Below are 19,736 nucleotides of genomic sequence, written 5' to 3'. Positions count from 1 at the left end.
GAAAGCTTCTCAATTTAAATATGCGAATTTTTCCAACATTATTATTTAGAGGAGTTTTACATCAAAAGACCACAATCCCTCTGTGTATTTTTTAAAAAAAACTAATAATCAATATTAATGTAATAAATAATATAATATATAAATGCCACGAGAACATTCTATTGCTTGGGACGCTCTTGTTTTCTCTCTATAGGATAATTGTGACGATGGAGATGAATAGATGAAATAGATGATATGACAAACACAATCAGGATTCTAACCCAGAATCCATAGCTTCTTGTCACGTTACGCTAACAACTACGGCGCAGAGGTCAGCATTTTTAAATTATTAAGATGTTAGTTACTCTTTTCTTCGTAACTTTAAAAAAGATTAGACGAATAAATTTAAAGTCGCAAATGACATTTCTTCCAGTCGCGTCAAAAACCCCAAGTTTAAGTTCACTTTACGCTCAGATAGCCTAATCGGAACTGGACCTACAGTTTAAAGTGTGATTAGAACCATTATGTACATCCACAGGAGATCGAACCCGGAACCCCGTGATTACAAGGCGACAGAGTTACACTGCGCCTCCTGACATGTCTGTTATGAACATGAAAACCAGTGCGTGCCTGTTATACGTACACACAGCTTGACTTACAGTTAAGTGTCTGGAGTAGCTCCTGCATAAATTAGTGCAATCTCCTCATATGCGAACACAATGTACCCACACGTGTTCCCGATAGTTCCGTTAATATGGACTGTTATGAAAAGGAAACTGCAGTTATCTAACTTGAATCATAGATGGCCTCGCACTAGCACACGCAATGTTAACATGCAGCGAGAGAAATGTTTGTTTTAGTTCCATTTCTTGCTCAGGTACGTTAATGGAGACTGGACCTACACTTTATATGGTAGCAGAACTTCTGTGTAATGTGACTACATCGGGGATCGAATCCTGGATAATTTGATTACAAGCGACAACGTTATCGGAGAGCGTCTATAGAAAGACCATATTGGTAGTTTAAAAGACAATTGAGATTAATTATACTTATGTCAAGGCTAAAAGAAACCTATGAATAAGTTGCCATCTGCATTTCGACAACTAATAATTAGAGCCCGAATTTTTATGCAATATCAAACTACAAAATATGTACATAAATATGTATTTTCAAAAGGATAATGTAGCTAAATATGTAGGATCATAGAATATGTATTATTAATAGAGTATCCAAGCAATTTCAAGAATTCTGCTAAATATTTATATTAATTGAACATATTCAATGTAATTTTAAAGACATAAGTTGTTCAAATCAAATTTGTATCAAATTTATAAACTAAAAAAAGCACAGCAACGTGCACATATCTAAGAAACCAATTTTGTCATCTATTAATTACTCTTCACATCGCAAATTATTGTATAATATGTAAATATGTACGAGAGCTTTTCGTAACTTTTGAAAGAAATTGTAAAAAACAAAAGCGTTCACAGAAAGAACAATCGAATAAAAATACATAACTACTTTTGTACTCTCTTGTACAGGGGAACATATTGTGTAACTCGCTACTTATAGGAAAGTAATATTCTTGTCCACCGATGCCAAGTTTCTAGGTGCTTTGCCTAAACCTAAGAGCGAAACGAAAATATGTAACCAGAAAGAAAAGGGGGGAGGGGGGCTCCAGCATCTTTCGAAAAATAACAGTTCCAGTTTTTCTTGTTTTTGTCTTCAGCCTTCAGCCTGAGTTTCGACTTGGCAGTCAATTTTAGGTGACCGTAAGCACTATGCCTCTCATTGATTAGAAAATATGACATCACATGAGATACAAATTTTCTTCGTCATGTTTTAGAGATCGAAAATATAGAAAATAGTATCAAGTTAGGAAAAAAATTGCCGAAATATGTCATTTTATGTAAAGTAAATTAGCAAATATGTAATATCCTCGCAAATATGTAAAAATATGTAGCATAGAGCTTATGCAAAATGATACATAATTCGTTGACATTTCCGTGTTTAAGGTATGTATCTAGAAAGGAATATAATATGTAATTACATACAAATCCTAGCTCTGCTAATAAGTCCCTCTCGCGAGAGCAGTACAATACTTTCTGTAGTTTGAATTGATTTAAATTTTATTTAGCGTCGCTCTTTTGCCACTATTGGCTATTCGCGACGATGAGGTCGAACGATGATATGGGGAAATTGATGAAATGACGCCAACAAAGAACACCTATGCCCAGTCTGGGATTCGAACTCGGGACCCCTAGCGTCGTAGCAGCTGTGATAACCACTCCGTCACCAAGGTCGGTAAGGCACCTCAGAATTTAACACTTGGTACCGCTTCAATATGTTAAAACACACCACTTTTGGGGTTGTACAATCTGAATTCTGCTTTAAAACCATAAGAGTTATTAGGCTTCATTACTTCTGAATATTTGAAACCCTGCTCTGTGGGTTAATTCAAATCACTGTATTGTTTTAAATATAGGTCTATGAATGCCACCGAAGTTCCTGGGTTCGAGTCCAGAACTGAGCATGAGTGTTCCTTATGAGAGTACCTCTTCGTCATTTCCATCTAACCATAATTCATGTTCGCCGACCTCCGTGGCATAGTGGTTAGCACGGACAGACGCCAGAGATCCCGGGTCCGAATCCCCGCCTGGGGATGGGTATTCTTTGTGACTGTCCTTCATCAATATCATCACTCATCCTCATCGTTGCGACTACTCAAATTTGGGAAAAGCGACGTAATAGACCGTAATGAAATCAATGAATCATAATTCATCATCATCCTGCGATTATAGCCTCCACGATGACGTAGTGGTAACGTGGTGGCCTTGTAATTAAAGGCTACCGGGTTCGGTACCCGTGAGAGGCACAGACTGGTTCGGATCTTACTTTAAACTATAGCTCCAGTTCCGTATGCCTTTATGTGAATAAGGTAAAGATAAATTCCATCGTGCATAAAACACAGTGTCATGAAGAGTTATTTAGAGAGTGTGGGGGAGAGCCCCACACATTCTCGATCTCGGCGATTTTGGAGGTGTGTACCCCAAAGGATTTCCCCAAGGTACACATTGATTTGAAGCTGGGCGAGACCCAGAACCGCTTTATGCGGGGACAAGGCCGAGAAAATTACAAACTTAGATCACTCACCCCGGGAATCGATCCCGGGTCTCCCGCGGTGACAGTCAGACGCCATACCGACTAGACCACTGCGGGTCTTTGTGTGAAAAAAGTGGACTCAAACAAACTCGTCACGATTAGCCAGAAGTGCCATAAAAGCGACAAATATACAAATGCAATGAATTATTTCCGTCGCATTCTGTTCAGTTTCATCTTTGCATTCTCTGAGCGAAATCGATTGGAGTGCATTACATCCGCAACTAAAGAAATTGTACACTTAACGTCATAAGTTATATGAATAAGATGTATACTTGGTTGCATACCATGCAAGGGTGCACGGGGAAATCGTTGCTGTACTACAGCCACATTGAATGCGATTGTACGCTACTTTCCATGGAGCAGAATTGGCCATGCATCGCCTGTCTACAGGACTGTGTGTGAGCTCCATCATCGTATCCTTCAGGTGTCAGAGAACGAAATGCACTGGAGGGAATGCTTATGTAGAAGTACCTGGGTTCACACGAAAGCACTCTCTCGCACGATCGTGTCCTTCATTGCAATATGGCGTGCACATTGCCAAGTAATCCTGGGGATAAGACGCAGCTATTTTAGCCTTCTCCCAATCTGCAATTAACATTGGCTATTGCAAATTTACGACCGGAATTGATACCCACAAGGGCACTGTAAGCAATCCCAAAGACAATTGGGAATGGGTATTTTGGGAGAATCGAATATTTTAGATTATAATTCTTTTGGTGTAGTAGCCGGCCCCCGTGGCGGAGTGGTGAGCACATCGCGCTAGGACGCCAGAGGTCCTGGGTTCGAATCCTGGCCTGTGCATGGATGTTTGTGAGTGTCCATTTATCAATTTCATCGTATCATCACTCATCCCCATCTTTGCAAATTAGCCAAAAGTGGCACAAAAGGCGAAGTAAAAGAAAGCAATTCAATCAAATCTTGTGGCGTAGTTACGCTATGATCTCTCTACAGTAGCATTTTCGTGTACAGATATTGACTACCTGTATTCTTCCAGGAAGACACAATTTCTCAAATTACGTATTTTTCAGAATTATACATAATTTAAATATATACGTAGAGTGCATAGGGGTAAGAGTGCGCGGCGGGTAAAAGTTCGTAGTGAAAATATCCATTGAAAGTTAGGCTGGCAACAACGAGTCAGCCTGAAAGGTGTCATGGCGGAATGTAATAAGATGCAGTTACAGGCATTTAAAACAAAAGAACGTTGAAACCATGAGCTTAGTTTCATTTGTCGTTTGTATTATGTTCCTGATGTAATATTTTAATATTTTGCAAACTCAGTTTCATAACAAGAAATGAACTGGAGTAAATCATTGACCACATGTTTCAAGTAAGGCACTTGTGGCGTCTGTCATAATGCAGTCGATGTTTCAAGTTATTTTTAAAAAGTGACAGCACATGCTGGCAACGAAAAAGCAGTGTTGTGAGGTAAAGGTTTGCATATCACAGTTGAGCAAACGTTCGCCCAAAGAACTGTGCAAACTGAATTTGCATCTGCGCAAAATATTCTGATTCGAATTCTGTGCCGGATTCATCCTACTAGAGAATCAAAATAAGCATTCCCTATCGAAATAATCCCACTCAGAAGAAAAGGGCCAAGCGTCTGAAATCCTAAGCAGTTCGCCTTCTAAAATATAATATTTCATATACATTTCTACTTCATTTTAAATTAGTTACTATTACAAATAATTTCAGTGCAAATTTTAAACCGATTTAGCAGTCTAACATCATTTATTAAATTCCCTTCTACACGGGAACTATATATATTTCAACAAATATATTTAAAATGTTAATCTGCGGCGTAGAGAAACTGAAAGAAGAATGTTGGAGGTTTGTTAGGTGTATAAAGTTTAAGATTGTAAGTGCTTTTGTACCTCAGATATATGGAATCAAGAACTAAGTGCGCAGTCTTACCCCGCTATACTCTATATGTGCGCCTTAGGTATGTATTAAATATATATGTGTGTATTGTTCTACCCCTGCTTTATGTCGTGAAGGCATGTGGGCCTGAAACATTCACAACCTCGGCCGTTAGTGCAGGTGATGTGATCAACATCATCCTCCGGTCGCCATTGCCCCCAGAGATGCCCCAGGTACCCATTTATTAGAGGGTGGGTGAACCCCAGAGCCGCTCTAAGCAGGGACGTTGCTGGAAAAAGTCTCAACTGAAAATACCCACCCTTGGAATCATAGGCGCCGAATTTGGGGGGAGGCACTTTTTGCCCCCTCCCAATTCACATTGAAGTATACATTTTATGTATATTTACATATATAAAGTAGCTATTGTTTATGCCCATCTTGCCCCCCAAAATTTATCTTAAGTTGGCGCTTCTGTTTGGAATCAAACCCGGGTCTCTTGCTTCATCCAATTACACTCTTCTTACGTGCGAAATTATTGAGCGTTACACAGCATCGTGATGACTTTTCTACTTAGTAGAGATAACGGCATAATGAAATAAAAATATATAACAGCATGCCAATTATTTGTTCTCTCGTTACGCATGTGGTGGTTATAAATTGATAATGCATTGTATAAGCAGGGAATGTGTGCATGATAGCTAGAGGAGACCGGGCTTGGTTGTGACGGTGGCTGGTTGTGACAAGCACTGTTCCGTGGAAACTATTAGTGCTATTCGTTTGTTGTTGATAGTGGTGGTTCATTGGCACGCGCATTTCTTATCCACTGTTTGCCAGTTGTGTGCTTCTCCCCACAGAAAAGTTAGGTAAGTGTTTTCTTTTTGTGGTTTTTTTACCTAATTTCTGTGGTAAATATTATTTCTTCTCTACAGTTTCCAATATAACCTCAAACAGCAGTAATACGTCCTGAGAATTCTATTATTTATAGTCATATGTGAGATGTTTTGATTCAAGTAAATTTAAATTTGAAGTTGAGATTGAAGGGTTAGAAGTGAAAAAGTACACATGGGGCTAGTCGTGACAAAAGTAAGGGGTTGGTTGTGACAGATGTCAGATTACAAATATTTATCTGAAAAGGAGAAAAGCACTGAAAATTAGCAAAGTTCAGATAATAATGATGATTGTTTTTTACTTGTGTGTAGGGAACCATTTTCCAATTCTAAATCTCGCGAGAAGTGGGTCCAGTGTCTTGAGTGTAAACAGTGGGTACGTGATGCTTATTCTGAGGGAAAACCTGTTTATATCCGTCAAAATTGTGACTTTGATGATATCATAAAAAGCATCTTGAATTACACAACTCATTATTTCATTGTATTATTACCTAGGCATGTTGTTAACAATTATTATATTTTTATATTAGACTAGACCTACACCATAATTTTCCTGATATGGTGTTATAGATATCCGTTGATTAGTAATAGAAAAATCAGATGGCGAGGTAACTTTTTCATCCCAATGGTGTAATTAATGATGTATCTAATCATTGAAATTATTTTTACTGCACAGTGATGATACACAATTTGTCCATTCTATGTAATTCAGAAGTGCTAGATACTGTCACAGCTTGTCCCCGGCTTGTCACAACTAGCCCCACACCGGGGCATGTTGTGACAAAACACTTCTTCTCTTCTTGCAAATACTGTCCTTATGCTGTAACTTGAACAAATATAAACAATCATCGTAATAGATAAATGTATGCACTTGCATTTAAGACGAAAAAGTTGTGAAATTTAAGAAAAATATTAAGCAAAGGAAAAAAAAATCCTCATTTTGTCACAACGAACCCCGGCCTCCTCTACTGTTGCGGACATGCATTTTCCATGACCAAATTTCTAAGTTCGAATAAACTTCCTCTTTTCTCCGTAATATTCAAAACATCTTATAAAGACAAAACGTATTTTTTGGAAATAGTTTTGCCAATTTTTCGGCGAATGAGATTGCTATGGATTGCTCTAAATCGACGAATATATGATCGACTAACGTCATGCGCGTACCAACTTACAATTGATGAAATTACGCGACAAAACATGGTAAGAGAAGGTTAAACCTCTGCCCCCGGCCTAACTACGGACCTGTTCACTATATGAAGTGAAAAATCACACCTCTGAGGTGTTACCTCATCAGCAATCCAACCAGGTGGCAACGTTAGCCACCATGCTAACAAGGAAACAGAGCTCTAGTGTTCTGAAATGGCGGAGAGATGTCACTCTTTCATTCGTCTTGATTTTAGTTCACGTTACTCATTCATCTACGTTTATCCACATTCAACCTTCTGAGGTAAATAGGAGATACGAGTTGAATATGAAGGAGCAAAGTCCCCCAGTGTGTTCAGAAAATCGGCATGAATTTCCTTTGCTTTCATACCTTTCTTTACGAAGTACTTAATCACCGCTCGAATCTCGATTTTTTCCATCTTCACAAAGCACTGCACGGGAACAACTACAAAGTGACGTCCGCACCACAGATCTCTACCCAGAACACTGACGCGCCACGTGTTTATTAATAAAGGATGGCCTATTACTATGCGGGAACCTCGTTGTCCTAGCACTGACATCTGGTGGTGATTCCGAGAACTTTTCAAACCACCCTAGTATAACCTAAATCAAACTTTTTGAACGTACGAGTGTAATATGCATCGAAATGAAACACTGTAGACTGCAACACATTAGTTCCAAGAATGGAATAACATTCAAATCCCTGTATCCTTATCCTTAATAATTCAGTATCAATAACACAGTCTTGTCCCAACTTTTGATGTTCTAATTTTTCTAAAGAAAATTAATGCATGTGTGAATCATTTAGATGTTTTACAGTTTCTTAACGTTGGCCCTCCATGGTGGATGAGAGGTATAAGTCCACTTTAGCTCCAATTTACATAAAAATGAATACACGAAATATAAAATATAGGACGCTTAAAAAAGGAAGCCATTAATTCCACACAAAATGCAAGCACACGCCACTGCTGCTTCTATGGTAGAGAAAACATTTAGAAGGGTGAGCAAAATCGTGACTAGGTTTGTAGAACATAAAAATAGTTGTCATTTCTCTAAACTACCTTACATCTCTAGAGAGAGAGAGAAAGGAGAAAGAAAAAAGAAACAAAGGAAAAAGAGAGAGAGACACACACACATACAGAGAGAGGGAGAGAGATGAGGGTAAATTAATTCAACAAGAGAGAGAAAGACGGGGAGATAGTTTCTGTTCCTTTTTGCGACAGCAACAAGAAGCAGCCAGCACATATCAACCCAAGCAGCATCAGCGCGCTTAGAAGGATAGAGTTTACTCGACACACTTCACCAACGAGCTCACCACAACAGGGAAAGAGAGCAAATCTTGATTAAGTGTAAACATACCTAAATACACCAGTTCCTGTTGGCCCAACTTTGAAAAAAGTATACAGAGTGTCCACAAATTATTGGACGATTTTATAATACTAGAGTTTCACTAATATTGAACAGACAGACATGTTATTACCACTATGTGATAGAGGGATGTTTGAAGTTTTGTACTGGCCTTAAGTGCATTCTATGTGTGCCCTACGTGTGACACTGCAAATGTCCAGTCAGTACTCCCATTCTCGCCAAACCCTCTCAAGAATGTCTTGTGTGACGTTCCCGACGGCGGTGTTGACGCATCTTTGCATTTGTCAGTGTCTGTGGAAGTTGAAGAACGTAAACATTGTCTTAGATGAAACCCCACAGGAAGAAATCTCTCACTGCGAGGTCCTTTGACCGAGGAAACCACCAACGGAGACGTCACACACAAAATGCTTGAGGTTTGGTGAGAATAGGACATCTGCCGTGTCACACATTGGGAGCACATCGAATGCATTTAAGGTCTGCGTAAAGCTTCAAATATTCCTTTTTCAAATTATGCTAATATCATATATTTCTGTTCATTATTGGTAAAAATCCGATTCTATTTTCAGCATTTGTACCTGATCTGGGCCTTACAATATTGACTCTTATCTCCAACGCTAATCAAAGAGTCGATGGCTTGAAGATAAGCGTTCGTGACTACATGATGTTAAATTGCGCGCCGCATAGTTCATATGCGGGCACGAATTCAGGACCCCGGTTCTTGTCGTCCGTCATATAAGATTGCCATGATCTACTTGATCTCGTGACCGCCTAATGTACACAAGTAATACGTAAGCTTTTACGGCTGCAATTCGGGTGCATAAATCTGCCTATGTTAATGTGAGTGTATGCTCCATCTCGTCTGTAAGTGCTTTCACCGGAAAAATTCTACTATGGATGCTTATCGTTGTTCTTAATGGAAGGAAAAGTGTATCAAAAGTTTTGTTCTTCTGAGTGGGTCACTTGGATCGCAATTAAACCCAAGAGTGCAAAAGGGGGACATGGGGACATGTCCTTTCCAAGAGAAATGCTTCTGATATTTATCCTCTAAAGTGAGGGTTATTTCGGGTCAACGTTCATTGCCGTTACGGCTCGATCTCGCCCTAAACCCTCAAATGCCTTCACCCTCAGAAGTTTTCCAGAGGGTGAGGTCCGCCCTCATTAGTAGAAGCTCCCTCCGGAGGGTGATCACCTCTGGTGGCTAGCGCAACCTGCAGTCCTGGATACGGAGGGCCCACAATAGTAGTTTGAATTAATCGACAACATACATACATACATATATATATATATATGTATGTATGTATGTATGTATGTATGTATGTATGTATGTATGTATGTATGTATGTATATTGATATATATATATATGCACATAGGTAAAGCTACCCCTTGCACATTGGAACATGAAGGAATAGAGAGGGATGTGGGGTTATGGCCCCGCACACTCACAATTTCGGCTACTTGTGGAGGTTATGTGATCAGCACCACGTTCTGGTCACCTATACCTCCTAGGATCGTCCCAGAAACATTTAGTACATGCTGGATGAACTCCAGAGTCGTCTCATGCACGAAAAATGTTAGAAAAATTCTCACCTGAAATTACCCACCCCAGCAATTGAACTCAAAAATGGTCTAAAAAGCCAGAAAACAGCGGCAATGGAACACCATGTGCTCATCCGATCCCGGCCTTCGACAAGTTGTTCTTGTTTAATAATTCACTTAAGAATCACTCTCTCGCGTTCACTTACATTGAAGCCGGCCTTTGTGGCACAGTGGTTAGCACATCGCGCTATGACGCCAGGGGTCCCGGGTTCGAATCCTAGCCCGGGCATGGGTATTTGTGAGTATCCATTCATCAATTTCATCATATCATCACTCATCTCCATCTTCGCAAATTAGACGAAAGTTGCACAAAAAGCGAAGTAAAATAAAGTAAATCAAATCAAATCAAATCACTTACACTGAAACTACAACTAGAACATATTACCCTCGATTTCTATAAAAACCCAAAACAAATAAACAAAAAGTACGACGCATGTTGATGTTAGAGCGACTCACGTAATTCTTGCATCAGTCCATTATCGGGACGCTGAATCTTCATGGCATCTACATCCACGACAAAGTTCTGAACCCGTTATCAGATTGAGATAGCGACAAGCCGAGGAGCTTTGCAGGTGAAGGATTCGTTGCACTACTTCTTCCTTCAAGGTTCCTCTTTAATCGGTAGCAGTGTCAGAGGAAGTTGCCCTCGGAGGAGTTGGTGCTCAACAGATCTGGTGAGGGTGAAACTTATTCATTGATTCTTGTTATTTAGTGTCGTTTTTCTGACACTTTTGGCTATTCGCGACCATGAGTGATGATAGGATGAAATTGATGAAGGAGCACTCACAAAGCGTTCCAATGCCAGGCCGGGATTCGAAACCGATACACGTGGCGTCGTAGCTCGCTGTTCTAACCACTCTGTCACTGAGATCGGCCAGGTGAAACATATATTTGCTCTATTGACAAAAAAGTGAACCTCAAGATTAACAAATGCTTGAGTTGTAAAACTATTTATCTTGGATAAAAACTCTTTTCAGCATTTGAACCATTGTGGTACTAAATTTCAACCACGTAACTCTGAAAAGGCTTGAACTGCAGTCAAAAGCGTTCGTGGAAATTGTAAATGCAGTTTCTACAATTGTAGAAAGAGGTACAAGCCTTCTTATGTCTATTTAGCTATATGTATATAAAATTATTAGCTATTATGTGAAATCCATTACTGAACAGAAATAATAAGTCACACGCAAAGATAAGTGTACGCAAATTGCACGTTGCTATTTCCACTCACTTTGTATTATACCCTTTGTGTTTTCAATAGCGATATAGAAGTTGTCATCTCTCATTTGCCATTAGGGTTGCAAACTTAAAAGCTTCCACGGTGTAAAACAAACTGAATGAAGTATTTTTTTGTTTGTACATTTCTTATTTTACGTCCCTTCTCTGCCTCTTGAAGCTAATCCCGACGATGATTAGATTAATTGACAAAATCACAGACTTGAACTTGCTACTTTTGTTGATCTGATTGGATATTTCAGCTTCTATCTCTGTAGTTTCATGTCGCTTTATTTACATAGTGGATTAATGACGTAGATGATGAATCCATACACGACGTCGGATTTTGTGATTGGAGTGATCAACGTAACGCTCTACGAAGCAATAGGTCACATGTTCGTACCCTGAGTAAGACATGGATGCGTAAATTGTGTGCGTGTGCCTTCATCTGTTTCATTATTCATTCCCAACGTTATGATTCACGTAGGTGTTAGGAAATTGACATAACAGAAATCAGGAACCCATAAATTCTAATGGACCGGAACCTTCTTATCTCGCACAATTTAAATTCGGTCCAAGTTGCGTATTGTTTCATTGAAAAAAGGTTCCTGGACCGTATTTAAATTGATCCGGGGAAAAAAGGTTCCTGGACCCAATTGAAATACTTTACAGATAAAGGTTCTTTACGGTCCAGAACCCATTTACGCTTGCTTATTTTCTCTCCTGGACCGGAATTGAATTTATTTAAAATTCCTGGACCTTTAGCAACCCTGACAGAAATGCCATGTCTGACCACGGTTCGAACCTGGGATCTCTGCCTTCGTGGCACGTTATATTACCACTCTGGCACGAAAGTAAGCTGCGAGTTCGTCGTGAGTTGAGAGTTGATTAGTCAATGCGCTTTCACTTCCCAGGTTGACCTTGGACCGCCGGCAAATTTTTATTTTCCAGTCAACTTGTGAATGCGGGTTCATTTCTTGCTCTCTGACTGGCTGTTGGAAAGTTACTGTGCTCTGATTGTGACAATATCTTATTTCCTATTTTCAGGGAAAATTTTCTGCTTTCTAATCTAATATAATCTAACCTAACCTAACCTAACGTACAGCGCAAATAAGATATTCTCACAATCAGAGCACCGTAACTTTCCAACAGCCAATCAGAGAGCAAGAAATGAACCCGCATTCACAAGTTGACTGGAAAAAGAAAAAGCGCGGACCGCCGTGACTCATATAATACGTATATTCATGCACACCCACACGTACGTACATACAATTCCACTTGTTCATGCCTTTATCCATCTGAAATTGATAATTGAGGAATATCTATGGAGATGTGTGTTGGTGCAAGTAAATTTTAAGGGATTATTAGTGGGTTAAAAAAACTGAACTCCATGGCACAACAGCCATCTAAGAGCCAGAGTCTGCCAGGACGGATTTTTCATTGGGTGACGCGTGGTCAGCGCATCGAGTCCCATCGCCGCTGTTTTCTGGCTCTCGAGACCGGAGCTCGCTACTTATCGATTTCAAGTAGCTCCCCACTTGTCCTCACGACGCTGGGTGAACGCCGAAAGTTTGGGGGCTCCCACCGGGAATCGAATTCAGGACCTCTCGCACCGCTAACCATTTAGCTACGTGGGAGTCATATGATTGGATACTAGTCTAAATTAAAATTTATAATGGAACTGTTGGTCAGTTCTTGAATAAAAAAATAACCTCATTCTATCCCCTAACTGAACTGTAAGATTGTCGTTATTTAATTTTCGTAGTAGTAAGACCTCATAGAGATGATCTCAGTGTACGCCACATTCAACAATTTGTCACGTGAAGGAAGAAATACTTACAGCAGCAACAAATCCCAACAAGCGAGATCTGCAAACGAACTCGTGGGGGGGGGGGGGGGCACATGCGGACTGGACTGGGAAGTGCCAAACGGTTGCAGATTCGTGCCAATAATGGCGGCTGCTTGGTCACGAATGCAATTCAAGAACTGCCGATTCCAAACACGAAAGAATTTTGATATTTGGTTGGTGCCTGCGGCCTTGAGAAGATAAATAGAACCGATCGGCCTGCACAGGCAAATTGGAAGACAAGATTATTTCTCAAATGTCAATCCGAGAAACAAGACATGCCTCAGATTACGTCACCCATATGAGAGAGGTAGAGATACAATTGTGTGCCCTTGAACTGTGAACGTGGATTGTCTAAATCTTACTAACCATGAATAAAATGACATGTCAACTATCAGGCGGCAATGACCAAACTCTTCTTCTAGTAGCTTCCTTAGATATTTCTAACGGAAAGACACGTTCATAGAGAACATGGCCCATTTCCTGTCTATCCATTACGTTTTATTACATTCTGTTGAAGTTTCTGTAGCTCTTCCTTTTGGGGAGCCTGAACGGATATCATTATCTCCATCAAATCTCCCTGGGCAGTAGCAACTAGAGCTAGCGTCAGAAACTTGGAGAAATAGTGTTAAAGAGCGGACTGATCTGACGTCACATATTTATCATCTTATATACATGCTGAGAGAACCAAACCTAACCTGCCTACTCCATACACACATGTTTACACATATGTAACTATGTTTCTAATCACCATTCATCCTCTTCGTCGCGATTAGCCTACAGAGGAACGAAAGCGACGTAAAATAAACAGCACACTGCTTATACTCCCCTCGCATAATCAGTGAACCAGGCCATTCACGTGGACAGCTCATGTAAAATTTGAAATTACATAGCAGCGAACAAGACAGAGCCGAAATAATCAGAGCGAGGAATTTGAGAGAAGACAGGAGAAGGTTTAGAGCTTCCTCCGTGATATGATAGATGCCTGCAAAATTGCATCTAAAAATGCGGGCATAACTCCGCCGATAAGGCGAAATGCAAGCAGAATTCGCCATTCAAACGAGCTAATTTGTATGTATCGCATACCGTGCTCCCGCATCGTTACGCCAGGTAGGCTTGTACAGCGGAGACAGTGTTGCCACAACCTTAGAGCACAATATCCCTTTTCCAGGTCCAAAAAGTCCCTTCTGTGACCAGTTTTTCCCTTCATACTAGTAAAACTATCACAAAATTTCAACTTGTAGCATTAACAAAATATCAATTCATATACATATTAGAATTGGTTGACTCAATGGAAAAATACATAAGGAATATTATTGATAACTCATTACAGACTTTACGAAAAACATCTGAAATAGTAAAGATTTCATGACAATAATCACTAATCTGGATAACAATTAACATTAGCTTTATACTAGGTGTTTGCCGACCTTCGTGGATGAGTGGTTAGCACAGTGCGCTGTGACGCTGGAAGTCCAGGGTTTTAATTCCGATCTGGGCATTCTATGAGAATGTCCCTTCATCAATTTCATCATATAGTGAGTCATCCTCATCTTCGCGATTAGTCTAAGGTGGCAGAAAAGCGAAGTGAAATAAACCAAATCAATCAATAAATATACAAGCTGTATTATTGTACAAATTCTTAGAGTGAATAATATTTCCAAGCCGATTTCAATTTTAAAAATAAGATGATTCTTTAGGGTTTGATAAATTACGCTGCGAAAGGAAGAGAAAATGTATTTCATTCTGCAAAAGCTTAAATCTAATTTGTTACACCGATATCTTAAAATTTTTCCTTAAACTTTTAATAAAATTTCTCGTTTGTTACGAAATGCTTTTTACTTGGATATCTTGGCAACACTGAACGGAGAGAATTCGAACGCCGTGCGATGCGGAAAATCAATGCTCACATAAGAGTGTTTTTTTTTTCACAGAAGCATCGCGATATTTTAATTTTCCCCCTCTATCAACGGAATAGACCGGACTTTAAGGGGAGGGGGAGCGGAAGGGAGGTGGGGGAGTCCTAACGATGCGTGGTTCCTAGTCGCTTTGCATATCTCGTGGGTCCCGTGCAATAAGAGAAACACGCGGTGACCTTGCCTGGTGCGCATGCGCGAGCTGTCCCACTTGCCGATACAAAGTGTGATGTCTGGCATAGAAGTATTCCACTTGGCCAGGTCAAGTGCTCTGTAATATGGACGATCCTTTCTACGTATTAGGTCTCCAAAATCCCGATATTGAAATCTTAGAGGTAGTACAGACTCGGCTAATTCGCACGGTACTTGCCCCCACGGTACTTTTTTAGTGTATTTAGTGTAGTTATTCTTGCACGTTGGTACACGGTAAAAATTTGCTGTAATCTAGTTTTTGGTCAAAATTTGGAACTTGTTATGGTGATTTGATGTAGTGTGCTTCGACGTAGACGTCTGCTTATCCTAGTGACGTGGCAAGTTTGAGAGAAAAACTAGTTTCTCGTGTAGTTGGATTGCGAGCGGGGATGTTCTGCAGTGAATCTTGTGTACGTGATTTGCTTGTCTTGTGATGCAACTAGTTTGTACTCTTTACTGCTTGTCTTGCAAGTATCACAGCCTCTATTTTTTTGGCTGCAGTACTTTTTGTGTAGATTTCACAGTTGCTCCCCTCTTTTTAGATTTTGGGACAACACATAAGTAGTACACTTATTCTTTCTGATATGTAATACAATAATCGCCGATGATACGAACAGTATAAAATACACAATTGTAATTTGAATTGGTTGTTCATTGGTGACTGAGGAACCAATAAGAAATGAGCAACAGCCTTTGGTCAACAATCACTCTTCATAGTGGTCATCTGAGGGTTTCTGTGTTCTCTATCATCATTCTCATCGATATTTCATCATCTCAAGAAACATAATGCTAAAAGACATGAACCAACATCGTACACAAACAAAATGACATCTAAAGACAATTGACACTTTCGAGAACCATTCTTTACGATATCTCTATTGTTATTTTCATTGTCAACTATCTGACATTGACTTTCATTACGATCCAACTAATTTGCAACACTTTGGTTTCAGTCTTAACATTGAGAGCACGAGGCTTGAACTAACTGCGACTATAATCTTCTGTGGATTCTGCTTTGTGTCTTATCCATGTGTGTTTGTGATTGACCTTTCAACCAAAGGTGGCAGAACAGCAACACAAAATACGAAATTTGTTTGTAAACACTGAGAACATGCACCTTGGAAAGTCTACAGAAAGAAATACTTTTGCACTAATTGGGAACAGAACTTTGTACACACACAACGTGGTTAAAAATCCACAGGTAATGTCTTCATTCGTCAACATTAATATACATGTAATCAGATTAAAGTGAATTTCCACAACGACACATTGGATATTACTGTACACAGTTCCTATTATTCTTAACTCTAGCGTAAGCATCATTTTCTCTATTGAATGAAGAGATCGAATAACAGTTGCCCATGAATTTTCTTAAAGCCCGCCAGCTACGGGAAAAAGAATGGGGTATGGTACCAAAACTCCCGAGCAGACATGGATAGCAGTAAGGTGATCAAGTTCCAGCCTCCAGCGTCCAACTGGAAAAACAGCAAGAAGGCCGCCCCCATCGACAGCCCTCCTGGAGGCAAGCCCAGCTCTGGAAGGATCATTCGCATCATCAACAACCTGGACCACTCTGTGCAGGTAGGGTTCGTCTCCTTGGTTTCTTTTTACATTCTTGTTGTTTTGAAATGCCCGCGCGATGAAAAGCGACATGGCGAGAGAAAGCAAGGGAGCGAAGTATTGGCTGCAGGCAAAAGTAACAGTTTTTTTCATAACGGGTAGCTGTTTAGACATGTGGTGGAAAATACACACTTTTTCTACGCAGTTTAATTGGATGGAATTTTCATCTTGTATTACTTTAATTTTACGTCGTGAACTCGATAGTGACTGGTCCTTTGGAAGTCCAGACTTAGTAGAATCCTAAGAACAACGTGATTACAGTGTTCGTATTAAGGGCATATGGTAAAGTTGCGTTACAGCGACCGTACTACAAACGTAGCATTTCTTAGTGAAAAATCATCTGTTACAACACTGAAAAGCCTTTGAAAAATACACACGCGACAAAAGATAAAGAAAAGTAAGTAGGCAACGAAACAGAATGGTACAATCGTGGTAATATTAATATAATACACAAATTAAAATGTGTTATTAAGAATAATGAAATTGCATGTGGTTTGTCACAGATTGTCGTCAATGCTTGTCCGAAATTCCCACCTTCGCATCAAAAACATCCTGTCAGAATTCTTCAGAAATCGAATTCTGTCGTAACTTACCGAAATAGAAACGAATAAGATGCACATTCAGAATTCGCGACAACTTTGAAACCATTTATTATGAACTTGCTGCCGAAAGTGGTCCACGGAGAGAAGAAGGACCGAAAGGAAAATAGTCCATCGATTATTATGTTTGACAGGACAGAAAATTTAATGTCCGCGGAAGCTGTGGTCCACTTCGGCACACGTGACTAATTCATAATCAATTCTACTTAAATCCACTCCTGAAGTTGGCCCTTTTCTTAATTCTTATTATTTAAAAGATAGATCGTATCGTCGTGGTTATTTAGTGGGCTTTATCAGCAGTGTAATTGGTAATGTAAAAAAGCGGGATAGACGACAATCTCCGTGGAGAAATCATGCACGTAAACCTTCGCTCGTGACATTTCCCAGCCTGTGGCTTGTGGACAACCGGGATTACGATCTGCCACGGGTAACCCACTTGACCGCAGTCACGGCATATGTTGAACTTTCTCCCCTTCTGATCTCAATTCTCTCACGCAGGTATAGAGCCGCTGGATCTTTCATTACGTCCCTCGCATCACCCTCTCGTTCTCCCCCGCCTGATGCTCTCAGGATACGCAACCAGACGCCGTTCCTCCCCCACCCTTCCAAGGGATTGCGTGTCAAGCGACAGTACATGATCGTTTGACGACAAGAGGCGTGATAAACCGAAGCACCTTCACGCAATCGCTTGTTGCCGACGGTTGCGTAAAATGTTTGTGCTGAATCTGTGCGTTAATCATAGGTGACGACAAGGATCTATTTGTGTCATCTCTCCGAAGTAGAGATTTTTCTACATGCTGTTTCCTAGAAAGATTTCCTCTTCTTCTTGATCTGAAAACCGAATTATTCGTCCCCGAAAGCTAATGGCCATGTTCCATGAAAAATCGGTGACATTTTTCTCCTTTTCGGAGCACACGATTTTGTGGTACGCTTGGAATTACGAAACTGTAACAAAGGGGACAAGTTTTTGTTGCGAAATGCTAAGAACATACGATTTTGTGCAGGACGTTTACTAGAGCACAAATCTTTTGTTACGAAATACGAGAAATTTAGAACAATTTGTTGATAAATATCCAGAAATGTTTTCCTAGAAAATATCATAACAGGTCCTTTGCAGTTTTTAAGTGGGTTGGCAACACTTTTTGAGGAATCGTAATTTTCATCTTTATTCAGACACAATTTCTAATCTTAATTTCTATGATAGTATAGATGTGACAAAGCAGTTATGTAATAACAAAAATGGAGATAAATTTGTAAACATGTTAATTTGATTACTTCATCATTTATCAGTCTTATTTACAATGAAAAATTCTTTGCCTCAATCTCCGTGGTCGAGTACTTAGCACAGCACGCTACAACGCCAGGGGTCCCGGCTTCAAATCTCGGCCTGGTCATGGGTATTCTTGTAAGTGTCCCATCACCAATTTCATCACATAATTACTCATTCGTGCGATTAGCCAAAAGTGTCAGAAAGTGACGGTAAATAGTATTACATCCCACCCACAATTGGAAAGTGCTACATAAAATTGGCTGGGGTGTAGTACGAAAAGTGGTATCGCTAAAATAACTAGAGAAACGAACACGAAGCATTGACGCCAAAAGTGCGAAACTTTTTTTTCCCGTTTCTGAGAAATTTGAAAACAGTAAATGTCGAGTAGGGTTAACTCACCCTATGTTAGGAAAGTAAACACTAGAAAAAAAACATTCTAATGAAGAGATTACCGAATACGGTTAAATATCAAGAAAAGTTGAAAAGACCGAAAGTGCTGTAAACAATCATTGCCGAAGTCGGAGCTTTTTTGAACTTGCTCAGATAGGCTAATGGGGACTGGACAAACAGTTTATAATAGGATCCTAACTATTCTGCAATGTACCTTTAATAAATGCCGTGGAAAGTGGAAATGTCCAGAAAATAATTCGAAATATGGTCAGATGGAGATTTCCCACTACCAGATTTTCTCCGTCGCTTGGATAGCAAAAATGCATTCGTTCGATTCACCATAGAACATAGCAAACACCTTCAGTTCCTAGATGTCCTAGTGGATATATCTGGAAATCAAAGTCACTTATATACGAAGACAAACTATCTTTGAGTTGCTTGTAATATAAGTCAAATCATTCGGAGTGTACAAATAACGCCATTATCCACTTACTAATCACAGAAGCGGAGAGAATCTAAGAAAATATGTGTTAGAATAAGTTAAAGATTAAATTGACAATAGACAATGTCTATTAAAGATTGCATGCTAATAAAGAATTAGTGTCACTAAAATACAAGTGTCTAGAAACGTAACATTTTATAACGACGGGAAAAGAAAGAAAAGTAGAAGCAAT

General features: G+C 39.7%; 1 protein-coding gene across 4 annotated transcripts in view; it reads left to right on the top strand.

Annotated features, from left to right (window-relative positions):
- DCX-EMAP (Doublecortin-domain-containing echinoderm-microtubule-associated protein) overlaps window positions 1-19,736 on the top strand; it is a 142,518-nt gene that overhangs the window by 26,135 nt on the left and 96,647 nt on the right. For 2 of the 4 annotated variants that reach the window (XM_083120672.1, XM_083120673.1), the window contains exon 2: window positions 16,561-16,764. In XM_083120672.1, the coding sequence (XP_082976798.1) occupies window positions 16,561-16,764 (204 nt within the window). Of the gene's footprint in view, window positions 1-15,257; window positions 15,354-16,560; window positions 16,765-19,736 lie in introns of those variants that run through there. The other 2 variants (XM_083120675.1, XM_083120674.1) reach the window with 2 other exon arrangements.

The sequence above is a fragment of the Lepisma saccharinum genome, chromosome 4 (genome assembly GCF_977018435.1).
Source record: "Lepisma saccharinum chromosome 4, izLepSacc3.1, whole genome shotgun sequence".
In the NCBI taxonomy this organism is placed as follows: domain Eukaryota; kingdom Metazoa; phylum Arthropoda; class Insecta; order Zygentoma; family Lepismatidae; genus Lepisma; species Lepisma saccharinum.
The sequence above is the reverse complement of the archived record's forward strand: the minus strand, read 5'-3'. Positions and strand labels throughout refer to the sequence as shown.